This window comes from Microtus ochrogaster, unplaced genomic scaffold, assembly GCF_000317375.1.
Source record: "Microtus ochrogaster isolate Prairie Vole_2 unplaced genomic scaffold, MicOch1.0 UNK10, whole genome shotgun sequence".
Classification (NCBI taxonomy): Eukaryota; Metazoa; Chordata; class Mammalia; order Rodentia; family Cricetidae; genus Microtus; species Microtus ochrogaster.
Genome location: NW_004949108.1, coordinates 4,266,768 through 4,294,501, shown reverse-complemented (window position 1 = coordinate 4,294,501; position 27,734 = coordinate 4,266,768). Strand labels below are relative to the sequence as shown.

At 42.4% G+C, this 27,734-nt stretch overlaps 2 protein-coding genes across 6 annotated transcripts in view; one reads left to right on the top strand and one right to left on the bottom strand.

Annotated features, from left to right (window-relative positions):
• Positions 1–14,365, top strand: part of Rock2 (Rho associated coiled-coil containing protein kinase 2) — a 103,502-nt gene extending 89,137 nt beyond the window's left edge. The window contains exons 26-34 of one of the 4 annotated variants that reach the window (XR_003378637.1): positions 1,166–1,345; positions 1,495–1,663; positions 3,372–3,442; positions 4,011–4,099; positions 4,601–4,679; positions 6,071–6,332; positions 6,419–6,632; positions 12,552–12,663; positions 12,712–14,365. Coding sequence is in view for 3 of the 4 variants with exons in the window: in XM_026788935.1 (XP_026644736.1) it covers positions 1,166–1,345; positions 1,495–1,663; positions 3,372–3,442; positions 4,011–4,099; positions 4,601–4,679; positions 6,071–6,332; positions 6,419–6,632; positions 10,748–10,832 (1,149 nt within the window). In the remaining variant the exon portion in view is untranslated. Of the gene's footprint in view, positions 1–1,165; positions 1,346–1,494; positions 1,664–3,371; positions 3,443–4,010; positions 4,100–4,600; positions 4,680–6,070; positions 6,333–6,418; positions 6,633–10,747; positions 11,050–12,551; positions 12,670–12,711 lie in introns of those variants that run through there. The other 3 variants (XM_005366527.2, XM_026788935.1, XM_026788934.1) reach the window with 3 other exon arrangements.
• On the bottom strand, positions 494–27,340 carry Pqlc3 (PQ loop repeat containing 3). Of its 2 annotated transcripts, XM_026788937.1 has the most exons (8): positions 27,101–27,340; positions 24,832–24,914; positions 24,684–24,753; positions 22,824–22,881; positions 20,827–20,947; positions 19,770–19,811; positions 2,538–2,664; positions 494–862 (listed from the first exon to the last, which is right to left on the bottom strand). In XM_026788937.1, the coding sequence occupies exons 1-8, from the start codon at positions 27,241–27,243 to the stop codon at positions 853–855; spliced, it is 654 nt and encodes a 217-aa protein (XP_026644738.1). In that variant the 5' UTR covers positions 27,244–27,340; the 3' UTR covers positions 494–852. The 2 variants fall into 2 exon arrangements, with proteins under 2 accessions (XP_026644738.1, XP_005366583.1); XM_005366526.2 differs by lacking the exons at positions 494–862; positions 2,538–2,664 and adding an exon at positions 17,263–17,677.
• Between the last annotated feature and the right edge of the window lie 394 nt (positions 27,341–27,734).

The following is a 27,734-nucleotide window of genomic DNA, read 5'->3' as shown; positions in this document are numbered from 1 at the left end:
ACAAAGTACTTTTTAGTGCCAAGGCAGAATTCACTTCCTCCAGATAGAAGGAGGAACATTTGCCCATTAAAATCTCTCTTGTAATAAAAGTTGGATTAGTGGAAAATGATATCAAGCGTGTGATTTAGGGAGGAACACACCCAAGGCCTGGCATACACTAGACAAGCATTCTACCCAAGCTACACTCACAACCCTTCAAACACCTTCAATTATCATTCTCAAAAGTCATGAGAATAAAAAAAATATTTAGAATACAGGGATGGATGCCATGGACCACCCCAGTCGGGTACTAGGATCCCTGGGACGAGGGTCCTTGAGGGCTTGGTGGTTAAGGATTCGGCGATGACAAATAGAATCAAACACAGAGGCAGTTTGAATCCGAGTGTATTTTGCAGCTTTCAAACAAGGGTTTTTATACATAGTGAAACAGATACTGAAATTCTTAAAAGATGTGTTTAATGAAGCAATCACGGATAGAACAGATAACATCATTGTCATTTGGCAAAGTAAAACGTAAAATCATCCAAGGCTAATGGCACATATCCAAGAACAGGTTGATAAATTTTTATGGTCAGTTATTGTTTAACAACTAGTATCTGGTCTTTGTAAATCTTCAAGATGTAAATTTAAACTATTGATTCTTTTTGCTTAGGGCTTTCTCTACTATATACCTAGGCCCATTTTTGATGACATATGTACAGTCATATGAAATTTTTTGATGGGAAAGTTTTAGACTTATTTTATAATTTTGAAAATAATTTATGAAGTAAAGCGCTGGTTATACGGAGATAAGGTTATGGTTACTAACCATCTCAAGGGATGGTTTCTTGCTTGAAGTCTCAGTGTAGGTTATCAGGAACATCTTGTAAATATGAAAAGAGAATAGAAGAAGATAAAACAAATGGCCATGAGAACTATGGCTTAATATTTCACTCTGGCCACGAGTTCCACAACCAGTGCCAGGAGGCCTCCTTCTTTTGGAGTTTTCACTTCAGTCTGTGGAACTTGTTACAGATTCTACTGGGGCCATTTCCACAAGCTAAAAGTGTTTTCTTTATAGCCCTGTGTATGGGAGAGGAATTACTGGTGATCATGTAGCTTGCAATTGGTGAGTTTCTGAGAAAACATCAGCATAATTATTTACTAAATGCTTATTTTTTTTAAGGCTGTGAATAAGTTGGCAGAGATCATGAATCGAAAAGAACCTGTCAAGCGTGGTAGTGACACAGATGTGCGAAGAAAAGAGAAAGAGAACAGAAAACTACATATGGAGCTTAAGTCTGAACGTGAAAAGTTGACACAACAGATGATCAAATACCAGAAAGAACTGAATGAAATGCAGGCTGTAAGAACACGCTTACACTGAAAACATTTCTTTAAAACAGAATTATTTCCTTTTCTGTGTGGTTGCAGAACATTTCTATTAGCAGTTATTACTAAACTATGGCCAACACTCATAATATTTATCTCATTTGTTAATATATTTTCTTACAGCAAATAGCTGAAGAAAGCCAGATTCGAATTGAACTCCAGATGACTCTGGACAGTAAAGACAGTGACATTGAACAGCTGCGTTCACAGCTGCAGGCCTTGCATATCGGTATGGACAGCTCCAGTATAGGCAGCGGACCAGGCGATGTTGAGCCTGATGATGGATTTCCAGGTACACATTCTTGGTCAGCCCTTGTATTTGCCTGACATATAGGTCATCTGATTGCTTTTAAGTTCCATGACCTGACTTTGCTCTTGAAAAAATATCATTTCTTTAAGGGAAAACCTTTTTGGAGTAGCGATTCACATGACATTTTGGACTTGTTTTGTTAAAAACAGACATGTAATGAAATTGTAAATGTTTGGATGTTTAGCTCTTATGTGATGTAGTGTGTCTGTCTTTTAAGCTTTCATTTTTTCTCTCTCTCTGCTCTGCCTTGCTTCTTGTGGGCATTTAGTTCATATCACTCAGTCACACACTATGGAATCCATGTCCTTCACCTACCAACGTTCCTCTACTTCTCTCAATATTGCCACTAAGCCCTCCAGTTCTCACACGCTTCTTGATTCTGACTCTGAAGATGATTCTTTGCCTTACTTACCCATTTCATCGGAGCCTAATGGTGCAGGTGACATCCTGAAAAATCTTTCTGTCTTTGGAGTTTTCCCAGCTACTTAATTTTATCTTTTTGAAAATTTTTTTATGATATTAACTAACAATCCACTCACTCAACATACTGTGTAGATGGAGTGAAAAATCTGCTGCATGAACTGCAATTTGATTTTAAAGCATTTTTAAAATAGCTTGTGATTGTATTTGCTAGATTGTTTGATTTTTGGCCAACTTTCCAGAAACAGAATGTTGTATATCCTTGAAAGTGCATGGCTTCATCTGTTTTCAGACAACTTTTCTGTAGTTCTGTATCAAGAGTGACAGTACAGAAGAGAACAAAATCCTATGATTGCTTCAGAGACTGCGGTCAGGCTTTCACTGAATATGTACATGCTCATAGTGTGCACAGGGAACAATTCGGCCTGGTCCTTACCTGAAAAGCCTCCCAGGTGAAATAGTGAAGAGTCCAAGAGCATCTTCTGAACTCCCAGAGTTCTCAGTGATCTCTCTAGGCTCCAGTCTCCTCATCTGCCTGTGGGTTAGAGTTCTGTTGTGGGGAGCTGTGGACATAGAGAGCTTGTGTAGAGCATCTAGTACAGTTGGAGCATAACAGTTAAAATCTGTAGCAACTTGTAGTATTAAAATATTCTCTTAGAACGACATCCCCCTTGCTAATTTCATTTGAAAAATACTAAATTTATAATAAGAGCCCCAGGACTTAAGATACTTTCTTTTGTTGATTTAAGATTTACTTATTTTGATATTTTAGAGCTTAGAAATTTTGGTTATATTGTTCCTTGTTAAACAGGTTTGCTATGTATTGTACACAATTAGAATAGTCGTTCTAAAATTCCATATTTTCTGAACACATACTCATTTAAAGAGCTTTCTACTCAACAGTGGTGCACTTTGCACCTCTAGTCATCCCCACAAGAAGAGTGGACTGCTTGGTGTAGATGTGCAGTAAAAAGATCTCAGTGGCTCTTGTGATGCTTTTCTCCTGAATTTTGCCAGTGCATGAATTTAATCAGTGGAGTATTTGATGTTCTAATTTGGAGTATTTATTTCTGATGTGACCTTGATTTTGTTTTGCGTTGTGGAATGTGCTTCTACTGATTATGCTTTATTATAGTAGTTTGGGTACTTTATGGTCTGAATTCTAAAAGGCAGGCTTGATTGGCTTGTGACTTCCACATTAAAGTTTTATTAAATTCTTCATTGTCAGGGAGGCTCATTGTATTTATATTCATATATTGTTTATTTACAGAATCAAGATTAGAAGGATGGTTGTCATTGCCTGTGCGGAACAACACTAAAAAGTTTGGATGGGTTAAAAAGGTAATCAGTACTTTTGAATGTGGTTCTTTTAGCTTCCAATTTAACTATAGCCATTTTCCTTCTGGAGTTGTAGGGTGGACATGTGTGCATGTCCGGACACATAAAACCTGCTTATGCTTTCTGGTGTGGGTTGATGTGACTTATTTTCTGTGTAAAAGACTTACTCTCTGGGTCATTTCTAAAATGGGTTCTGAGGTCAAAAATAGAAGTCTGTTCTTCTGGTGCTTTTGTGTCCCATGGGAAACTCCTCCAGATGTGATCGAAAGACCCTTGATACTTGTGTTACCATGGCTGTTCATGTTTGATTAGGGTGATGTGATTCTATGTGTAGATTCCAAATCTTAAAGTAGATACGGTTTCAGTTTCATTTGTTTCTTCCCCTCATTTACTTATTTAAAGCTTCTACAAATAGAAACCTGTTACCTTAAGGAAAACTTCTCTAAAACAGCATTCCTGCTTTTTATTTACTTTCATAGCATATGACTTTATCACAAATACAGAATCTCTTGTAAAAGAAAATACAGTGCACAGTAATTTGATAAGTTTCTCTCTTTCCTATTTTTAACAGTATGTGATTGTAAGCAGTAAGAAGATTCTCTTCTATGACAGCGAACAAGATAAAGAGCAGTCTAACCCTTACATGGTTCTAGATATAGAGTAAGTGTCTCATGTAAAGTCTGAATAATAGAGCCTTGTCCATCACAACAATCACAGCACACCTTTCATTCTCCTAGTGCAACAATTTTCCTTTGATTTCCTTTGTAGAAATGAAAGTTGATGGTGTTTAGTGTGCAAGACACCTGTATTTCATGGTTTAATACACTATTATTTAAAGAAAGTTCACCTTGAAAATTTATCTTAAAAATTATTTAAACAATAAAACAATAGATGTACGCCTTTAATTCTGACGTGAAAGGCAGATGCAGGTGGATCTCTGAAGGCAGCCTGGTTTACAATAGTGAGTTCCAGGACAGCCATAGTGAGATAGTGAGACTGACTCTGTCTCAAAAAAATCAACAACAAAAACCAACCTTGTCGACGAGCATCTAACATCAGTCAATAAAATAGCTGATTTTTAACTTCTGGCATAAAATGACCAATGTAATATAATCCTTGTGTAACATTTTACTTATTCCTTTATTTAAAAACCTTTTATAGCAAGCTGTTTCATGTCCGACCCGTTACCCAGACAGATGTATACAGAGCAGATGCTAAAGAAATTCCAAGAATATTCCAGGTAAAGATAGTGTTTGTGTTCTTTCTTATGTGACATGATGTTTTAGATCCCTTTCTTCACTGGCCTAGGACTGCCTCACACTCTCCCTTGTGTCACACCCCAGTTGAGATGCTTGGCTCTTTGCAGTGTGCTGCTTCTGTCTGAGGACAGCTCTATCCTGATGGTGGTGTTTGCTAGTTTATGTTATGCCTCTGGGCTTTGTTGGCCCTTTCACAAGATGGGTGGTAGTTTTTTTAGAGCATGAACTTACTCCTGTTTTGGTTTTATCGTCAACTCTGGAAATTTTAAAAATTTCAGTTTGGAAGCAATAGCACTTTTTCTGTTTATTTAAAGTGAAGGCAAGCTTTTACTTTTACTGCTCCTGTTTAAAAAGCTTTCAAACCATAGGGCTGGAGTGATGGCTTGGTAAGAGCTCTTCTCCATCAGAGGTCCAACGTTCACACCTGATAGTTCACAAACACCTGTTACTCCAGTTCCATAGGATCCAATGCCCCCTTCTGATCTCCACAGGCACTGTGTGGGCACGTGTGTGCATGCACCTGTGCGTGTGCGCGTGCACACACACACACCTTTTTAAAAGAGTATTAAAGTGCTCTATCAAAACCACTGTGTCCAATCCATTGTAGGGGAGTTGTCCTTTTCCTTTTCTTTTTTCTTCTTTTCTTTTCTTTTCTTTTCTTTTCTTTTCTTTTCTTTTCTTTTCTTTAGTACTTACGCTATTTTATTTGGGCATTTATTTGCATATCGTCTCCCTTTTATCCCTTAACTCTCCAAATATCTTTTAAAATGAAAATGTGCATATATTTCACCCACTTTTTTCTTAAGAAATGTAAGCAATTATTGTAGTTGTCATATTGGACTTTGATTGTTTGGATAGGAGGGACACCGGAGACTGAACCCAGAGTTTTGACCTTCCACTGAACTATACTTCTAGCCCTAAATTAGTCACTCCTAGAGGAGTGAAAGGGGAAACCCACCTATTCAAGTGTAAATTTCCCTTTAGTTAGCCTATCCTGATAGTTTTGCTATCAGATACTAAAGCAAAAATAAGGAGGTCCTGTTTAAACACATCAATTTTTTTTAGTGTGATGCAAGAGTAGTTTATCAGAAATGTTTCTGTATAAAAATAACATAATGCAGGACCTGGAGAGACGCCTCAGAAGTTAAAACAAAACAAAACAAAAAAAACACTTGGATTTGGTTTCCAGCACCAGAGTGGTGGCTCACAGCCATCTGTGTTCCAGTTCTAAGGGATTTGATGCCCACTTCTAACCTCTGAAATACCAGGCATGCATGTGGTGCACATACAAACATGAAGGAAAAATATTAATAAAATAAATAAATCTTTTAAAAGTGTGTAGCAGTCACTTCTGTCCTCTTGGTATTTATAGATTCTGTATGCCAATGAAGGAGAAAGTAAGAAGGAACCAGAATTTCCAGTGGAGCCTGTGGGAGAAAAATCTAATTATATTTGCCATAAAGGACATGAGTTTATTCCTACTCTTTATCACTTCCCAACTAACTGTGAGGCCTGTATGAAGCCACTGTGGCACATGTTTAAACCCCCTCCTGCTCTAGAGTGCCGTCGGTGCCACATTAAATGTCACAAAGATCACATGGACAAGAAGGAGGAGATCATAGCACCTTGCAAAGGTGAGCTGGGAAGTGCTTGCTGTGCTGTTACTTGGGTTTGGGTCATTTTAAACACATTAATTTATTTCAAATAATTCTTTTTGTAGTTTATTATGACATATCATCGGCAAAGAATCTATTGTTATTAGCAAATTCAACAGAAGAACAGCAGAAATGGGTTAGTCGGTTGGTGAAAAAGATACCTAAGAAACCTCCAGCTCCAGACCCTTTTGCCCGATCATCTCCTAGGACCTCAATGAAAATACAACAAAACCAGTCTATCCGGCGACCCAGTCGACAGCTTGCTCCAAACAAACCAAGGTAATAAGTAAAATATGGTAGAAAAGTTGAAGCTGCTTTCTTAAAAGTTGCTTTTTATAGCCAGGCGATGGTGGCGCATGCCTTTAGTCTCAGCACCCAGTAAGCAGAGGCAGATGGATCTCTGTGAGTTCGAGGCCAGCCTGGTCTACAAGAGCTAGCTCTAGGATAGGCACCAAAGCTACAGAGATACCTTGTCTTGAAAAAAACCACATACACAAAAAAAGTTGCTTTTTATATCAAACTAAAAACTTGGATAATTATGATTTTCCTTTTCTTGATATTTTAATGAGTCATTGGAAACCAAATATTTTAAACTTACAGTGTATATGTATTATTCTCTGATGTGGCTAAAAAAATATATTTTTTAAGTTACAGATATTAAATTCAACCAAAATCTAAAGGTGATATTTTATTACTTTTGTATATTATCATGCTATTTCCATCCTTAATAAGCACATGGACTAATTAGTGATTTGAAAAATGGCATTAAGATTATACACAGATGTTTACATATCAGGTGCACACACGTTACAAACTTTTTTTAGTTAGATAATCTGAGAAGCAGAACTGAAAGCAGTTTCAATTTTAATTTACATTGATTAGTGCAAAACAGTGTGTTTTAAAGAGCAATACAGTTCAGCTTGAGATGCAATGCTGAGTGACATGGGCACTGCTTGGAACTGAAGTGTCAAGGGTGATCTTGATATAGAGAAATGCTGAAACCATTTTATATGGCTTCACTGACTGAAGTCACATTACATTGGGATTCAGAAGTACAGTTTCTTGGCTTATTAGGTACCAGACATTTGTAAACATAGCTTTCCATTGGAGATGAAGGTTTGGTTAGCTGATGGACAGAATCTTAGGTTGGTCAGGGATCTGATTTCAGCTGCTTTGTTGCCTAACACAGGACCTTCAGTATATAATTGATAATGTGTTTTGCTTTTGTTATCAGACTTCTCATATGAAACATCTGAAAGTAATATCTCCAAGAAATAATTTAGAATGACAAAAGTAGATTTGGTGTTTCAGTAGCAAAATGGTTGGATATTTTGTGTGTGAAATATGATAAAATTAGCTGGGCATGGTGGCGCACACCTTTAATCCCAGAACTTGGGAGGCAGAGGCAGGTGTATCTCTGAGAATTTGAGGCCAGCCTGGTCTACAGAGTGATTCCAGGGCAGTCAGAGCTACATAGTAAGATCTTGTTTCAAAACAAAAGAAATATGAAATTAATGTAAAATACTGACTACATGATAGTAATTAAGCTAAAGGCTCTCAAAAGGTACGCACTGAGCAGGTTGGATTTAGGAATATGAATGAGCACACAGAGTGCTGGGGGAGATAACAGCAGTTAAGAAGAGGCCAAAACAAAGGTCTCTAAAGGAGGATAGAGAGGTTGCTCAGCAGTTACAACTACTACTCTTAGAGAGAAAGTTAGTTCATAGCACCTGCTTCAGGTGGCTAACAGCTGCATATAACCCCAGGCCCAGGGTTTGTTTACAAAAAAAGAAAATAAATAAATCTTAACTTAAAAACCTTAAAAGAATTGAGAGACAAACACAGAAGTCCATTTTGTATAAAATGTCTAAAAATTAAGTTTTTATTATTAATATTGTACAACTGGTTAATGCATAAATGCTGTTTAATTAATACTTTATCTCTGTCTTCTGTGCTTATACTCTGTATATCTGATTGGGTAACATTAAAAAGTATAGGTTTATTTAGTACATGGTTCTGGAGGCTAGGACATCTAAGCAGCATGGCACTAGCATCCAGTGAAGGCTTCTTGCACCATAACTTGGCAGAGGGCTTCATGAGCGGAGAAAGTTTGCTTTGTATAACAGAACTATCCCCAAGGAACCCACTCATCTCTAAAATGACTGAAATGTCCTCCTAAGGGCTTGCTCTTCAGCACTGCCACCTGGGGATCAATTTCCAACAGATAGATCTAGGGGTTGTATCTAGACAGACCTGCCTTTTCTGCCTCCTGAGTGCATCAGAAAGACCATGTACCCAAGGACCAGGTGTTTAGGTCCAAATAATCTAGACTCAGTGTCTGCACTCCTAGCTGTAAAGTCTACTGTTTGACAATGACGTAAGCAGAAATGAACAGTTTAAAGATGGTTTGGAAGTGCTACTTTTAGAGTGTGTTCTTGGTCAGGTGGTACACGTCTTCAATCCAGCACTTCGGAGGCAGAGGCAAGCAGATCTGAGTTCAAGGACTACATAGCAAGACCCTATCTCTACAAAAAGGAAGACTCAACCTTACTGAGTTTAAGTTAAATTAAAGCCGTACTTTTTATCTGCAATGTTATGTTGTGCTAAGACTGGGGAAGGACAGAGTAACAGGCAGTAACAGTGGTAATTTGATGCTGGAGAGCAAGCCTGGATCCAATTAAAAAGGATAGATAGATTTTGCAAAGAACTTTGACTTGTTTTAATACCGATTTCTCACATAATTGTTTTAATGCCAGTTTCTCAATGACTTACTGACGTATAAACTGAGTACTGATAGTAAAAAAAAAAATGTGTAGAAGAAAAAGTTTAATAAAGATTTTTAAGTAGAAATAACCAGAATTAGGTGACTGAGTGGAAGAAAATGAAGAGATGTTTTAAGGACATAATTGCACAAATAACCTAGTATTTATAGTTTTAATATAAATTTGCAACACTGGGGGACTGGGAAATGGCCCAGAGAGTAAGAGCACTCATGCAAGCATGAGTACCAAGTAAAACTTGGGTATGGTAGTGCGTGCCTGTAATGTTACAATTTGCGAAGCAGAGGCAGGAGGATTAGGAATTCAAGGCTAAGCCTGGTCTACACAGTAAGCTTGAGGCCAGCCTAGGCTGCATAAGACTTTGTCTGAAAAAAACAAAAACAAAATAAAAAATTATTCAGTTTATTTAAACATGCAAATAATGAGACCTTTCTACTTCTGCAAATCATATCCAGATATAAGAATGAGGTCTGAGATTACTGGGTAAATTATACACACTCAAGTTAAAAGCCACTGACTGGTATTCACAGATATAACCTTAGGGACCAGAAAGTTTCTTGGCAAAAATTCATGAGCATCATAGTTAGGAATAATTAAAGTTCCCCCCACTCCCAGTCTTAAGGTGATAAGTGTTACAGTATAGATTATTTAGTAGGAAGAAACAGATCAGGGGTGAAGAGATAACCTACTTAATGGGTAAAGGCACCATACCTTGGACCCACATGGTAGTAGAGAAATTATTCCCACAATTGTTCTCTGACCTTCCGGCAACTTCCATGTTTTATGTATGCACACATACAATAAATAAATGAGCTTAATTTTTAAAAAGCTAAAGGTTTATATAATCTGAAGGAAGAGTAGTGTGTTAATTAAGATTTCTAATTAAAAAGACACAATTCATCTTCCTGTTTTATGTCCAATTCATTTAGCGAGTTACATGGACAATGCCTCTTCCATGTTTTCTCTGCCCTGGTTTCCATATTAGAACATAGCTGTTGGTGAGCCACTTAGCAGGTAGGGGGTCATTCAAGAGTTGAGAGATCTGTGTTCCCCTTGTTGATCCCTTCCAAAGTTTTATCTTTTATGGTGTAATTTATTAAGCAACAGGAAATGGCAACTGTCAACTGATAATATAGTTTGTTTTATACTTCTCAAACTGAAAATCAGTGTAGCTACATTTTTATCTGGACAGTAGGAATCAGTGTAAAGGGCAAATTATATTCTTAGCCCAAATAGTATCTGTTTTGGGTTCCCCCAGAGAGCCCTTCTTCATTGTGCCCAGTCAGCATGTTCACACCTGCCCACACCTAAAGAAAAATTTACTGGATGTTTCCATTGGAACTGTTGGCTATGCTGCTCCTGAAGGGACATCCCTTTCTCCCCTCCTCCCCCCCCCCCCCCACTACCTGAGACAGGGTTTCCCTGTGTCGCCCTGGCTACCCTGGAACTCACTCTGTCGGTCAGGCTGGCCTTTAACTCACAGTGCCGGGATTAAAGGCGTGCACCACCACACAAGGAAAACTTGTAGTACTCAGCACACTCCAGCTGTAGTGCTCTCTACGTTCTGCAGTCTGTAAAGATCAGAGCTATAAACTTGCCAACCTCCTGTTACAGATTGCTTGATTTGGCATTTAAAGACTGGGATTGGTCATTTGATGATGTTGATGGTGATGATGATGACGATGTTTTTGATTTCTGAAGAAATAAATGGGTAAATCAAAATGAATGAGTTCTTAGTACTTCCATGTAGTGCATGTGGTTTGCACTTGGACTTTCTTTTCTTTTTTTGAACTAGTTTTGAAATTTTATAATGTTTTTAGTAGGATATGATTAAAAAGTAGTTTTCAGAAATATTTCTAACTAGAATTTCCATAGCAAATGTAAGTGAAATGCTATGTTCAGATTCTTTATTGGCTATCAATTTTCAGTATTGTTGAAATTAAAATATTTTATCTTTCAAGTTAAGTATGGAGAAATAAAAAAAGGAAAAAACTCTGGTACCGTTGATTCATTCCAAAGAAGCTGTATACAGAGTATTAAAACTTAACAGTGTTTTCAGTCTCAGACTAGTTTGTGAACATAGCATTCTTTCTCCTTCATTCATTCTTTCTCCCTTTATTCTTTCTTCTCTCTTCTCCTTCTTTCTAACTTATAAGAATTAAAACCACAAAAACTCTATAAATCGGATAAATTCAGTGATGTATCTTTCTGATTTTTCTTTGCAATACAATGAAATGTTTGCAAGAATTTAATACTACCCTTGCTAAAAAAAGAATATGAGTGACATGTTGTGAACAATTCTGTGCTTTTAAGAAATGTAAAGCCAGGCATTTTGGCACACTTGTAATCCCAGCACTTGAGCAGTGGGGAGCCAAGAAATGGCAAATTCAAGGTCATCTTCGAGCTACAATAGTGAATTTGAGCCTAGTCTAGGTTGCATGAGACCTTGTCATTGCAATATGCGAGGCCGCAGTTCCCACTCAACAGGCTGAGACAAGGCTTGTGAGGTCCATACCAGTGCAAGTGAGACCTTGCCTCAGAGGATGGAAAAGTGTTCAGAATGGTTTCCTTAATTAATAACAAGACTGAATGAAAGTTAAACCTCATGACTTTAAATCTTCAAGTAGACAACTATTTGTCTTAACTGAGCATGTTGTGATGGCATGTACTTAGATCATGTGATACTGTGACCTCTGTATATAGGCTTGTGACTGTCTTTATACACACACACACTACAGTGTATTTGTTCCCCTTTTAGCGTTGTTTTGTTTTGTGGCAGGGGAGAATGGAACCCAGGGCCTTGCGCTTGCTAGACAAGTGTTCTACCCCTGAGCTATACTCTAGAGGCTAGAGTCTGGCCCTTTATTCCTATTTTATAGATATGGAAAATGTGACTTGAGGTCCTGTAACTATGTAAAGCCTGTCCAGAAATCCTGCTTTTTTTGGCTATATAAGGCAGCTAGTAGATCAGTGCTCAAATAAGATCCTTGTAGTATAGTGGTTCTCATGCTGTGGTGACCCCTGACCATAAAATTATTTTTGTAGCTACTTGATAATTGCAATTTTGCTACTGTTATGAATTGTAAATATTTTTGGAGATAGAGGTTTGCCAAAGTGGTCATTATTCACAGGTTGAGAACCACTGCTTTAGCACAGTGTTTTAACCCTAATATAACTGATTAACTGCATTAAATGTTTATGGCCAATATGGGTCTTAGAAAGTCCATTTATTTAGAAAGAATGTAATTGCATGTACCTAAAACTAAGTAAAGTAATAGAATTAAGTATGTTGATGCATGAATTGAGTGTTAGAAATACAGAGAATGTAGTTTAATGATAAAAGTAAAATGTTTTTTCAGGGAATTTGATTTTTCTTAACTTGGATGTATCAACTAACATTATTTTCCTTCCTTTCTAGCTAACTGCCTTCTATGAAAGCAGTTATTTAGGTGATCGTATTCTTCCAGTCAGAAGACTGAAATATGATGTCTCAAAACTTAACTAAAAAGCTGTATTCTACTGAGAGACTGACACACACACACACACACACACACACACACACACACACACACACACACACACACACACACACACACACAAACACATGTTTCCCCTGAAATCATTTTACATCATGGAGAAGTTTTCTGGGCTGTTTTGAAACAAGCCGAACAGCAGTGATTGGTGAGTAAAGGTGTCATGCAACTCTTCAAGACTTGCAAGCTCTTGGCAGTCACACTACATTGCACAGAAAGGTTGAGAAGAGCTTAAAGAAATCACATTTTGGATTCAACAGAGGGTTTCCACCGGCACATCGGCCAAAAGAATTTGGGAATGGATCCCACTACAGTGATGCTGACTGCATCTTTAAGAAGTGACCATGATGTTGTGTTTATGTATGTATGTACATATGAGTTGAGCCTCATATATATACACACACACCACACATAAAAGCACATTGTACTGTAATACTGCAAGAAGGTATTTTTAACTTACCATTTTATTTTTTATACACATTAATCAGATATCATTACTTCAGTTGCAACTATGCACTTGTATAAAGCTATACTGTTGGAATTTATATCCTTCATCCATGTACCTGATAGGAGATGCATGTTTGTGTAAACAGTTAACTGTAATGAGAAGTTTGAAGTTAATTATTCCAGTTTCCTAATGCCTGTGGTAGACAACTTTATCCATTTTTGAATGCCTTAATTTAATTTCTTCCCTGCCCCCCAAATCTCAGCCCTTTTCTATATTTAAGAAAAGAAAGAACAAGTGTTTACCAGCTCTTAGGCTGCAGCTCGCTTTGTGGGAAAAATAGTGCACTCTTTTACACACAGTAGTTGTGTCAGTGTCAGCCTATTTGGTCATAGAAACAATAACGGATTACATTGGAACTAACGTGTGTGATGTACATCTGTTATTATTTCATCCCTTTTTACAGGCTTCAGCTAGTCTGTGACTACAAACTATCTCCTTTGCTTTGAACTTGCTGGTTACCCCAGATACATTTTTATTTATGGTAAAGGCAGTTTTTCACATTTTCATTTAAGATTCAAAAATTGTCTTAAATATTAAGAAAACTAACATGTATTGTATATATATTTTAATATTTAAATATGATCCTGAAACAAACAACTGTATGGTGGTATATCAGCTTTGGTATTTGGGAAGAGGCAGCCTCAAAAGCGCTCACTTTGATTCTCATTGTTAAATGCTGCTGAGGTTAGAGAACAGGCAGGATAGGTCCTGTTGTGCTGTGGGCCCAGGTAAGTGTGCTTCACCCCACAGCAGAGTGTAGCAGTGGGCAGCATCAGGCTCTGTACATATGCAAAGTTTAATATGATATTGAAATGTTTGCCTATTTCAGTGAAGCCAGGAGACAGTTTTCATTGCTTCCCTCTGGGGTCAGTGTAGAAATGTTGTAAAAAGTTCGATCCTCATAGATTTTATTATGGAATAGTGGCCTTTGGCCTACTGGTATACTAAATCCCAATCCTGTGACCTTCAGGTGGCCCAGTTGCATCTTTCGTTCCATCTCTTAATAGATGTGCATGCCATTTCTCTGGAAGCAACTGTGCTCTGTAGCTCTGGTTGAGAACACAGCTTCCCTCCCTCCCTCCCTCCCTCCCTTTCTCTTCAGATTTAAAAATGAAAATATATAAAATTTATATAGAAGAACTATTTCCATTCATTAGAGTTGTTTAAACAGAGACTGAATTAATATTTTGTATAGAGTTTGTCACACTATGGGAGGTTCTATCCTATTCTGAATTGGAGAGTATATATATATATATTTTTAATAAACTTTATTAAGGTGAAATAATGTCAAGTTTACAAATGAATAATTGAAGTATTTGAGTAAAAAAGGCAGGAGTTTAAATTTTGAATGCTGTGCATGTATATATGTATTAGAGATTGGAGAATCATGGTGTGATGCAACTGTACGAGGCAATTAATGTGAAGGATTCAGGGGAATAAAACATTCTGAGGGGCAAAAAACCTCTCCATGGAGAGATTTAACATAGGGATTTATAAGGTCATTTGTCCGAGTAACAGAATTTTGAGTAAAAAAGCTGACCTTAGAGAAGTCAGAAGGGATTTGTTTTTCCCTGTTGTCATTTGCATGCACGTCAGTGCACACACCTGCCAGTTTTCTTCCCAACCCAATGGTCATTACAAGAGCAACCTAATTTTGTGCCAGTTTTGCTTTTTCTTGAGGCTCCCAAACCTTCTAGATAGATGGTTATCAGAGCAAATGTTACTTCCTTTATTCAATTTGTCTCAGAGCCATAAATACTTCAATTGGGATCTAAAAGAAAGGAATGCCAAGTTTCCTTGGTTGGACACTTTTGCTTTGTGGAAATAAAAACAGAAGTAAAAGAAAAACTAAGTTCCGGTATTACTGATGAAAATTAATATAAAATTAATTTTTAAGCATTGCTTTTAGAAAAGCAAAAAAAAAAAAAAGTTCAGTTGAAAGTTTCAAATGCCCCAGTTAACTAAAGGATAAGTGAGCTGGTAATCCCAAGGAAAGGCTGGTGTTTCTGGCCAACATTTGGGAGGCCATGGATCCTAGAGGAGGCTCTGCATCAGTTCATGTGTAGATCTGGTGAGAAGTGCTTGAGGTTCCTGCTGCTACCATCAGTCTGTTAGGATTCCCGGGGTGATGTGAAGAATCTCAGACACCAACTTACCTTACAGAGATGCTCAGAGCAGCATGCCGAAACCCCAAGTAGAACAAGTATCCTCCGAGCTCTCAGGCCCCTTGACCGCTACTGATTCTCCTTTCCTGCCTGAAGGTGGCTTCAGCTCCCCTGGCTCGTGGAGGTGCCACAGCCAATGTTAAAGCACTTTGAAAAGCACTGTGTGACAGTGCTAAGTGTTGTGCCCTGGGGCCTTGCCTTGTTCCCTTCCCTGTGGTGACTTTTGTTTAGAATTGTAATAAGTTATAAACTGCATGATTTAGAGAGTCATCTTTGATCAGCCGTCCCCCTGAACAAAAAAAAAAAAATCATACCCTCTTGATTTATTTTTATTTTGTTGCATCTTTGTAGTAATGTAATTGTATTTTTATGCCTGCTTTTTGTTTAAGAAAAATAAATAAAAGAACCTAAATGTAAGCATCTTTTCCTGTGCAGTAGTTGTGCAGTGCTGCAGCTTCTTAATGCGTCTCTCTAAAGGGTGCTGATAGAAGGTGGGGTGATGTCATCATAGAGGAACGCTTCTGCCCCTGAGTCACTGTGGGCTTGCAGACTCACATATCTGGTTCCAGGTGGGGAGGGTAGAGGACACAGGGTGCCTTTCTGTCTGAAAATAGTGAGTGGTGGGCGTCTTCTAGAAGGTGCTTCCTTGGTAAGCACTGGCCGTTCTCTGGTCTCAGATTGGGTATTCTGTGAATAAACTCATCTGGAGACCGTGTCTGCCTTTCAGGACTGTCAGCTTGAAAGATGGTAGAGCATGTGAGGTGGCTACAGTCACCCAGGTGTTCCCCTCCAGAGGTGGCATTTGCTGAACAGGTAGAGGCAGAAAGCTGAGTTTGAGGCCAGCTTGGCCTACAAAAGGGGAAGTTTTTTTTATTTAAAAGAAGTACTGTAAGCAGTGGTAAAATAAAAGTGCTGTTTGAATATACCTAAAACTCTTGTTGGGCTAAGACCATAATTTATATTAAACTAATGGTCTGATTATCAGTGTGTGAGAGATGAACTTGGGTTTTGTTTTCTGACACTGGTTGAAATAACAATAGGATGGTTTATGTTTAGATGTAAAATTTCTCTCCTGGGTCTAGGGCAATCGTCCTAACAAGATTAGCTAGCTTATTGAGGAGCTTTACCTACATAACTGAAAATTCATGACAGTTAAGATCAGTGGAATTCAACAAATGAAAGTCTTATTTTATACAAGAAACTAAGCATTTTCCAGTAAACATCATTACTGACAGTATGGCAGAATAATGACATGCACATATAAGAAAGTGTACTTTTAAGTGTCAGGTTTATAAAACATCAGAGGAAGTACTGTGAACAGTGCTTAAGATATGTTACTTTAGTAAGAATAAAATACCCAAGAATTGGGTATGACTTAGCAACACTTTTTATTGCATATCTTGCAGTAGCTAAAACCTGTACTAAGTTCCAGCAATGTAACTGTGAGGTACAGCCCTTTCTTTAAAAAAAAAAAAAAACTGCATTGTGCTTAAATCTGGAAAGCCATTGAGATTTCCTCACCTAAACAAAGATCAGAGCTGTCTGGAACTCCTTAAGGCACACTGTGAAGTGTGGGAGCACTCTGATAGCCTTGCTTGCCTTGAAGGGATGTTACAGTGCTTTATGACATACAAGGCCAAGCCCTTGGTCATGGAAGGGTTAAACTGCCCAGGTATGACTAAGCAGACCCCACTTCTTGTGGGAAAACTATTTAAGACTCTAAAAGAACTTAGTCATGACTTTAAGGGTTTCTTGGGCAGCATCCACCATTGCGGGTGTCAAGCCAGGTGTGGTCGGTTCCCTCTATAGTACAGCATTCTTGCTCAAAAGACGGAGGAAGGAGGATCACAAGTTGAAGGGTAGCTGGCTACATAGTGAGACCCTTCTCTCTCTCTCTCTCTCTCTCTCTCTCTCTCTCTCTCTCTCTCTCTCTCTCTCTCTTTCACACACACCAGTATCTAAGTCCTACCACAATCTGGGTGCAGGGCAAGGAAATGGGCAATTTTAAACAAGTGGCTTTTTCCTTCTCTGAGTCCCATCTGCCATGCAGCACAAGCTACCGCAAACTCCCAAGTGCTAGATTGTAAGTTTGCACCTCCATATCCAGCTAAGAGGCTTTTCAAGTCTGATTTAAAGTTTTTGATATGATTAACTAGTAAAAGACTTTAAATGTAGCAATGGAAAGCAACGGTGCATCCCCTGGTTGAGTTATTTGAAGTCCACTGTGTGTAGAAGGAATACATCCATCATTCAGCTTTGGTAACAGGCTTCCGGTAGTGCAGTACTGTTACTGTTACCCATATATTTAAAGCCAACATGATCACAAAACGGGTAAGAACTGAAATAAAAAGAAAGTTCCAACATTAAAAGAAAACATTATACTGCTCTCAGTAGAAGCCTACATAAGGTTTGCCCCAACCCCAAACGAAATGATGAGATCATGAGACTCAGAACAAAATTGCTTTCAGACATTTCCTGGGAAAGGACTTCGCTGCAGAAGTGCCCACCTGGGCGTTTGGCCATGCGTCCTTGCTGCTTCGTTGAAGTAATGTGATTCTGGCTAAGACGTGCAAGACCACTTTACTTACATCTTGAAGACATAGGTGTCTCAGAATGCTGCTTTCTACAAAGACCATTCTAGTAAAATATGGTGGTCCCTGCCTGTGGACCCATGAGAGGCTAGAGGCTCAAGGAAAAAGCCAACCTGGGTGGCACAGCCAAGACTCCACATCACATGAAAGTATTCCTGAGAAAACAGCCCTGGGTCGGTACATGTTATATAATAAGTGACCATGAAAAAGTGACCAACAGAACAAGGGCCTTGACATGCCCTTGAAGACTGTGTTTGTTTTATGACAGGGTCTCTCTGACTCTAGCTGACAGTGACTTTAAACTCCTGATTTCTGTGTTCAGGCTTGAAGCCAGGGCTCCCCACATGCATGGGAAGCCACTTTATGAAATGAACTGCAGCCCCACCCGACTTTTGAGATGTCTTTGTAATGGTAAAATACAAACAGCGTACTAGCCACACGTTTTATTTTGGACAGGATCTCTTTATGTAGCTCCTGGCTGTCCTGGAACTTTTTACGTAATCAGGCTAGCCTCAAACAGATCAGCCTGCCTCTGCCCGAGGTGTGTGCTACCACAGGCCCGGCTGGCCATGCTGTTTCTAAAAGTGAGTCACTCAGAACAGTGGTGACAAGTACAGACTGCAGTGGGAGCATTCTTGGTCTTTTAAATATAAACTTTTTATATGTGGGCCCTCTGCTTTTTAATTACACTCGTCTCCCTCCTGTGAACTCAAGTCCCATGGAGGAGACTTAGGTCTGTCTCCTTTTTTATCCCACCACTGAAGTCAGAGCCGATAAACCTCCCAAAGGGACTTCACTCTTCTGAAGCTTGCTTTCTCAATAAAAAGCCTACTGTTGAGGACATTTTTGGCTTTTTGAAACAGGGTTACTCTGTAGCTTTGGAACTAGCACTGTTGACCAAGCTGGCCTCGAATTCACAGAGATCCGCCTGTCTCTGCCTCCCGAGTGCTGGGATTAAAGGTGAGCACCACCACCCAGCTGAGGACATTTTCTAATAGTCATTGGATAGGTTTCTGTTTCTTCACTTTTCAAAGATACTGTGTTGGAAGTTGAAAAGAGCGTAAGGGATAAACTCTCGTTCAGTTAACCAAAGTATTTTCTTCTCACAGCTTCTCCCTGTCTACCTTCCTGTATGAGCATGTAGCAAATGGCACTACACGAGCCCTGCTTTAAAACATAGTTGGAGGTGTCTTACTACTCAAAGGTATGTCTGCAGTTCTGACTTCTCTGGCCCCTGCCAGCCTCACTGCTCAGTGTGGCCAGCCCTGGCACCTTCTTTGCTCCTGGTCACATGTGTTCTCCTCTGATCAGACCTTCATTCAGCACTGAAGGCCTCACTTGGCAGATGACTCTCTCTGCTCCCACAAAGTAGGAAGGGCTCCTCAGCCACCCACCCTGCTGGTCTCTCTTGTTTTAGAGACCGGGTCTCCCCGGCTGGTTTGGCTCTTTTGCCTTAGCTGTCTCAGTATACAGGATTATAGATGCAAGCCACCACACCCAGCTGCCCTACTCTGAAAACCCATTTCACAGCATACTTCAACAGTTAATTGTGGGAGTCCTGTCCAGTTTCCTTGTTGAAGTAGAAACTCCAAGACGAGAACTGACTCCCATGAGCATATTTCTCCCCATGGACTGCAAGGAATGGATGCATAATAGAGACAGTCACTGTTGAAGACTAATGCTTTGTCCTCTGAGTCCATAGCCCAATTGAACTAAGTGGGTCTGTTAAGCCTTATGATAGGTTCTATGTTAGACCAAAGTTACCCCCCCCACACACACACACACATACAAAAACAAAAGAAGGCAAAACCCAGGAAGTCAAAAGGAAGTTTTGCTTACTTGTGAAATCATTGGTGGTCATTAAAGTTGTTACTATTCGTGCTGTAAAAGAAAATTCATAGCAATATGTAACTTCTCACACATTTTGTATTTCTATTTAGCTCATTCCTTTCGATTTTACTACATAATATAAGTTAACTTCTTGAATGACTTTGATAGGGGACCCTTGTTAATGCTGTATTGTGTAAACCTCTAATGAGCAGCCATACACCCTGGCCCTGGCCCAGTCTGTAGGAGCTTCTCTAAGAAGCATTTCTAACAGTAGTGCAGCACTACCTGGGAGGGCTCCCATCCCTCCTTGTGCTCACCCCTCCCCCAAAACAACAAAAACAGTCTCAAGTCTCATTTGCATATTGAGCTTCCAGTTATTTTACTTGAAGAAAGGCTCCCACTAATTAAGGTGTGTGTGTGTGTGTGTGTGTGTGTGTGTGTGTAGGTAAATAGGCTGGAGAGATGGCTCAATGGTTAAGAGCACTGATTGCTTTTCCAGAGGAACTGGGATCACTTCCCAGCACCCATGTGGAAGCACATAACCCCAGTCACAGAGAATCTGACCCCTTTCTGGCCTCCAAGGGCACCAGGCATGCCTGTGGTACACATACATAAATTTAGGTGTAAAACACCATATGCATAAAATTAAACAAAAATAATGTTTTAAAAATTATGCAAATTTGAGACAAGGTCTCATTGTGTGTCACTGGCAGTTCTGGAATCCCAGAGCCCCACCTGCCTCGAATACTGAGCACTGGGATTAAAGGCACACATTCCCACATTTGGCAGAAATTCTTTAAGCATTGAACTCCACCCCATTTTTCACAAGTAGCAAAACTAAGACTTGAAGAAGATAAATTCTTCCTGTCTAACCAGAGTTCTTTTGTTAGCTCCTTTCTCTGTAGTGAACAGGACTCTGGGTGACAGTTGAAGCCACAGTCTGTATTACGGCCCCTTATACACAGGGGTACCTTTCTTTCCTTAGCAGGTTCGGTTGCATAGTTAATTGTAAAAGTTTTAGTACACAAAAGAAGACTCTGATGTCCCTGGAGAGTGGTGGCCTTACTTGCACAGGTGTAGGCAGAGAGGCCCCAGGACAGTGCACTCACGGCTTCCGAGTCCTGCACCTTCCACAGATACTGGAGCTGGGCAAACTTACTGGCCGCACTGATGACAGTGCATAAGTTCTGTTGTGGAAAAAAAGTGAGAAAGTCAGGAGCCTGAGAGGACAGAGGAGTGGGTGCAGTACCTTTGTAAACACAGTTTATTCTCTAGAGACGTGGCAAAGCTTGTGAAAGCTAGTTCTGTGGCCCTGGGAATTGAATTCAGGTCATCAGGCTGGGCAGCAAGCGCCTTTAACCACTGAGTCATTGCATTAGCCCGGATACAGTGCCTTTTAAGCCAAACTTTCAAGACTAGCAGTCTCCAATGTGCCAAGGTTTGAAACTTCAATTTGGTGAAGGATGACCCTCATCTGCCTCTCTGGTAGGGCATGAACTGGCCTGGCTGCAGATGCACCCTGCCTTCTACTCTCTCCCCAGAGTAGGTATGGGTGTATCCCAGCCTGTCGCTAAATAGACCAACTTCCAAACTGTTCCTCATTCTTGTCTGTTATCTCTCAGACAAGAAAGCCTTGCAAATTGGCTGTCAGCCCATCATGCTCACTGCTCAGGCCAGAGGGAGACCACTACAGTCATCTAGGCTGGGCAGAATGGCATGAGCAGCATTCAGAAGTCAGGGAGATAAAGTTAGGAAGGGCCACAGAAAGTGGTGTGTTTGAAAGCCAGGCGAGAGAATCAAGTGAGTGCTATAGAGATCCTGATCTGTAGTGGAACTTCAGAGATGAGAGGCATGGGGCCTGACTGCTGGCTTTCAAATGAGTGACAAGTCACAGGGCCTTTGACAGGCTCTGCTTCCTCCTTGTGTGGGCACCTGGCTGGCCTCCAGAAGTCCTTATGGGTGGGAGATGGGGCTACATGGGAAAGAATCGCCGAGAAAGGAGTGTCAGAGTGTATCTGGGCAGAGGAGGGAGCAATGCCTTTGCCAGGCTTATACAGACAAAAGTCACAATGGGAGCTGGGCACAGATGACCTGCAGGAAGCCTAGACCCCAGCAAGGAATGCTGTGAAAAAGGAAGCTCTTGAGAAATTGGGGTGCTGGGTAAAGCAAAGGAAGGTGGCAGGACCAGCTTAGTGTGGTGGGGAGGGACACCATAAGTGGCTTAGGTATAGCCAACCAAATGGACAAGTTAGTGACATGTTCGCTTTTCAAGAAAAAAAACCAACTTTGAGATCAAGGGGGTGGTCTGGGAGCAGGCCATAAGAGAACCCTGGTAGTGTCAGCACACACTGAAGGGAGAGCATCGTGTTATCCCACAAAACAGTCCACTGCAGGCAGGGATGTGCGTCAGCTGCATGTGTCTACCAGAGAGCAGGTGCACAGTGAGCGCTTGTAGAGGGACTGAGGGAGGAGTCACAGAGTGGGAGGAACACGGGAAGGTTATCTTAAAACTTACGCTGTCAGGGACGGCAAGGTGGCTCAGTGGGTGCGGAAGATAGCTGTGGGGCCTGATGACCTAAATTCAGTTCCCAAAACCCACAAGATGGAAGAAGATGGCTTACAAATCTCTGCATGCATCTCCACCCCCATACACAAATAAAAGGGGGGGGAGTTCACCTTAGTGTTCCCCTTGAGCCCCAAAGCTTTAAAAATTAATGTCTTAATATTTGGCTGACATTGCCTTTTCATCCTCCTCAACATAGCTGCAAAATGTGGGTGAAACCCCACGCTCTAAAGCAGTGGTTCTCAACCTGTGGGTCTCTACCCCTTGGAATATCTAACGACCTTTTCACAGGAGCCACCTGAGACCAACGGAGAGCATGGATACTTAGATTACAATTCATAGCAGTAGAAAAATGACAGTTATGGAGCAGCAGTGAAAATAATTTTATGGTTGGGGGTCACCACAATATGAGGAAGGTGAGAAACACTGCCCTAAAGCGATCGGAGGCAAAAAGAAGGTACCTACTTTTTCAGTCTCCCTCCGTTAGGGGCACCACTTACCATGGCCAGGTCGATGATCCATTTCTGCAGGCTGAGGATGAACCAGGATGACACAAATCTGGCCAAGTGCTAAGGGACCCAGCAGGGAGTCACTGACAGCTCCACCCACCCCTCCCTTCTTATCCTGTGCAGGCCAAGCTAGACCACAGAGGGTGACACAGAAGTCGATGTAGAGGGGTGGGGACTGCTCTGCTGGACGGTGTCCAGTTTGGAAAAGATGCTAAGGGGTTGCATGTGAACATCTGTTCTGAGTTCAAAAGAACGGAAGCAAATTGTGGGAGAAAACACACAGATCTGTGTTCACGAACTGTGATTCATACGGCTGTAGCTACAATGCTGGTTTCCTGACTGTGCAGACTTCTCTAATGCATCATCAAAATTAAGCGCTTACAAGAAAGGTTCAAGCATGCAAAGGAGAGGTGTTCTGCAAAACCGGTGAGCTGTGTGTGACCTTTTTGTGGATCCGCACCCCTTTCCCACTAATTCTGTTGTAAAAGCACAGTAGTTGGGGTGTGCAATGGTAGGCAAGGAGAGGAACCATCTGACCTGTGCAGGACTCGTGATTCAATGAATAGGAATGAAAGAGTCCAACCAGAGCAGAAATATCAAACCATGAGGGCTGAAGGGAGCCATAGTCAGGGCAGGAGTGGCTGGCAGGAACAAGTTACTAACCGCTGCCTTGCCTCGGGGTTTTATTCCCTGCCCGGTCCATATCCCATAAGCTATCTGCATACAGAAGAACCCCAAAGGTGGCTAAAAACAATGGTTACAATAACTGGTGAAGGGATTAAACTAGAGATGACCCACAACAATGGCTGGCATCCAGCTGCACTACACTCTACTAAAACATTCTCTTTGCAAATGTAGTGGGGGCATGCCTGTAATCCCAGCATCTGGGAGGCGGAGGCTGGGGGATCAGAAGCTCAAGCCATCCTCACCTAGAAGGCAAACACAACCCCTTGAAACTGACCTCAGAGCACAGCTATACTCTTTTCCTTTAATGGAGAGGGGAACCTGAGCCAGGAACTCATAGCAATCTGAGACAGTCTGTGGTCAAGACTTACCCAAATCCTGGGGCCTCTCACTGTAAAAAGGGTGCATGGTCATGTCATGGAGGCAGCAGGATTAGCTGACTGCCGTCACAACGCAGACACTCTTGGCCTTTTTAAGGAGTTGGAAGTTTAAGAGAAGTGATACCAAATCCTTATGAAAAAGGCTGCCATGAAACTTTACGCTCTGCGTAGGAGACGCCACAGCGTGGACTGGTCTAATGCCTCGCCATTCTGCATGGTAAGCCTCCAAACCAACACAGCCACCCAGACAAGGCTCAGCCTCTAAATTACAGCTTTGCATAGGTGCATGCTTAGCGGGAAACTGCCCCAGCCAGGTCTGTGCCTACTGACAGGCACCTACCAGGTGCATCCTGCATGGGACTTGGTGCCAGGCACTGTCATGTCATTAATCCCCTGGGGACATGCTCACGGAAGGAAGGAGGGCTTGAGATAAGCACAGGTGGAGCCTCTTGCTCTTAGCAGGGTGACTACAAACCTCTCGTCTTCAGCAGAATCTATATCCCATGTGGTCTTGGAGGGCAGGGGGGGCAATCATATTATAGGGACACCACTGGCAGCAACTGTACTATCCTAAGGACTGTGTAAAGACTCGCAATGTATGAGTCTTTTTTAATTAAAAAAAAAAAGATCTTGTTTCACAGTGCAGAATATTAGCAAATGACACCCCAAATCCCCCCACCCTTTTTTTGTTGCCAAGGACAGAATTCAGAGCCTCTTGCATGCCACCATGAGCCCCTTTCCTTAGCCCCCTCCACCTCCATGTCCAGCTCAAATGCAGGAAGGATACACAGCCATGTAGGGCAAGGCCTGCTTCACGTTCCCATTGAAGTGGAAGACGAAGAGCAGGAGGATGATGTCTGAAAGAAGAGACCGTGAGATGGGCAGAGCAGCAGGTTAGGCTGGGAAGGGGGATGGGATGGGGAGTTGTCAGTTACCTTGTGCGATGAGAATGGGGTATTCCAGGTAGGTGAGCAACGGGTTCCCATAGTAACACTGGTAGCGAAAGAAGACCAGGAACCTGGAGGCAGGACATGTAGATATTCACAGCCCTGAGACCCTGCCAGACCCCAGGCACATTTACCTAAGACTAGAGCATGTGGTCTTCACCATGCTTGTGACTTCCCTGAGGATAGACCTTCAGGAATGTTGCCAGAGACCCAGACAGCAGGTCCAAAAGACCTTGAGTGTTGTCGGTACTTTGCCAAACACCTTTGCGGGTCACCTACAGTGCCTGCCATATCATATGGAGAAACTAAGGCCCAAAGATGACAAGACCATGTGAGAACTCAAGGTTAAGATGTCAACTCAGGCTCTCTCCCTGAGGACTGGCTTCTGTGCTTTTAGGGGGACCCAAACACCTGTACCCTGAGGATGATGTGCGAATGCTTTGTGGTCTTAAGGTTTCTGTGTAAAGCAATCATCAACCAGGCGTGAAGTCTCCGGTGTCATTAAAATAGCTAGGCTCTGACCAAGAACCAATTCCCTCAAATCAGAATTTTAGAGTTGGAGCTCTCAGGTCGAAATCCAAAGAGGGTCCATGCCCCCAAGGCAGGAGTCCAGTCCCTGGAGGATGCAGGCTGTATGATAGTGGTGGATGCCTCAGAGCCTGTCTGATTGGTGAGGGTCAAGCAGGCAACCAAGCAAAGCCCAGGCGGGTGCAAAATTGAAGTGACCCCCACCCCCAGCCATGCAAGGGGAAGGGAGCGGGAGGTGGGAGGAGCGGGAATGGAGACAGCTGAGATTAGGCAGGGTGGCCCTCCTATCCCTATTGTTCCTAGCTCAGGATTAAAACAACTCTTCAGCTCAAGCTGCGGTGAGAAAGGAATTAAGAAAGGAATGCATGTAGGGTTCCAGGAGGTCCTTCAAAAGGCCACACGAACTGGGAACTATTGCAGTAAACTGCCGGCAGAAGTAGGGATAAATAACTATCGGGTTTCGGTGGTGCCGCATACCCACGCCTTCTGGCCTTCGAGCTTGTCTTAACCCTGCCAAACCTAACTACAGAAACCAGCCGCAGCTGCCCGCCCACTGCCCGAAGGGAGAGAGGCAGTTGAGATTTCCAGAAAGAGCCTACTTTATCTGTACCGCGATAGACTACAAAACCATCCGGATCTCAAGGAACATTTCCATGACCAGAGCTGCTGGGATCAGCTGTTGAATTTGAGACGATTTCTGATTGGATTTGCGTGTTTAAAGCCAGGCAGCAAAGAGGGAGCTACAGGCAGGGGAGGAGATGGTTAGCGTTCTGTAGGCATCTGAGGGCTTTCTATTCAGTCTGCACCCTGAAGCCTGAGCTTCATGCTCGCGAAGAATTTAGCATGCCAGAGGCCAAGTAACTCTCCTGACTTCAAACACCTGCATCCCATCCTCTAACCCCAGCCTTCATCCTTCAGTCTCAAGCCTTACCCATCACCTCTCTCTCTCTCTCTCTCTCTCTCTCTCTCTCTCTCTCTCTCTCTCTCCCTCCCTCCCTCCCTCCCTCCCCCCCTCTCTGAAATGCACTTACTCTTGTTCTACGCAGCCAACGGACCAGGGACCCTCCCGCCCGCTCTCTGAAAAGGTGCACCTTGAAGCCCACCCTATCAGATGGGCGCTCTCCTCCGTGTGGATGACAGCGGGGAGGGGCTGGTGCCTGGTGCAAGATCGCGCGACTCAGGGACGTGTTTCCCATTTAATTTGTTTTTCCCAACCAAAGTTTCACGACTTTACCTCTTACTCTTAACTACTTAGCCAAAGTCACCAATAACTTGGCTCCCGCAGCAGCCACTGACCAAACCTGCGTGTTGGACCCCAGCCCAACTTCCAAACGCCTACCCAAGTTCCCCCTCTTCGTTCCCCCTCTTCATTCCCACATGGAATCATCAAATCTTGTAACTCAGATCTCAGCCCAACCACTGGTTTACAGGCAAGGGACTCTAGGTTGGGAAAAAAAAAAATGTGGGTGGTGCCGGGTGAGGTTAGGGTCGTTAAGGGACCGCAGGTGCAAATGGCTTCGCCCGCGGCTGGAAGGCCGTAGCTAAGGACAGGATGGGTCGGGGTGACTTCGCAGAATCTCTAAGATGGGCGTGCACAGGCATTTCGTACCTTCCGGGATTTGGGGAGAAGCAAGGGAGGTGTGGGAGCGCCCGGGAAAGCGCCTCCCAGCTCCGCGCCCCCCGAGTTAACCCTCGGTCTCCCGGATTCGCAGGCCTCCCGGGGCCTTACCCCGCCAACTCCAAAAGTAAACTGGGGAGGCTGATGCCCCGCGCACTGCGCGCCGCCAACTGCGCGTAGATCTGCGGCAGCTTGAGTGCGGCGCAAACGCCCAGCGTGCTCCAGTTGCAGAACCACAGCAGCCCGGCCTCCATACTGCAATCCCGGGAGTGCGGGGTCAGGGGGCTGCGGAATCTCGTGGGTGAGAACCAGGAGCTCACGGTCAGGTCCAGAGCCCTTCCGCTTTCCCGCCCGCCGGGCGACGCCCCAACCACGCCCCGAGCTGCTGCGCTCCGAGTGCGCCCCGCCCGGTGTCTGCTGGACTCTGGATGCTCCCCGCCCAAGTCCGCTCTGCTCTGGTGGGCCCCTCCTCTTACCCCTCCCCTCTGGGCCCCTCCCCGTCCTGTGTTTGCTATGCTCAGTGCACACACCGCCCCGAATCTGCTCCGACCCTGGCGCACCCCAACCTGAGTCTGCTCCACTCTGGGTGCGTCCTGCCCCGTGTTTGTTCCACTCCAGGTGCACAACGCCCCGAGCTTGCTCGGCTCAGGATGTTCCCCACCCGGTGTCTGCTCCACTCTGGGTGCACCCGGCCTCGTATCTGCTCTGCTCAGGGTACTCCCAGCCCCGGGGTGGTGGCTCTGCT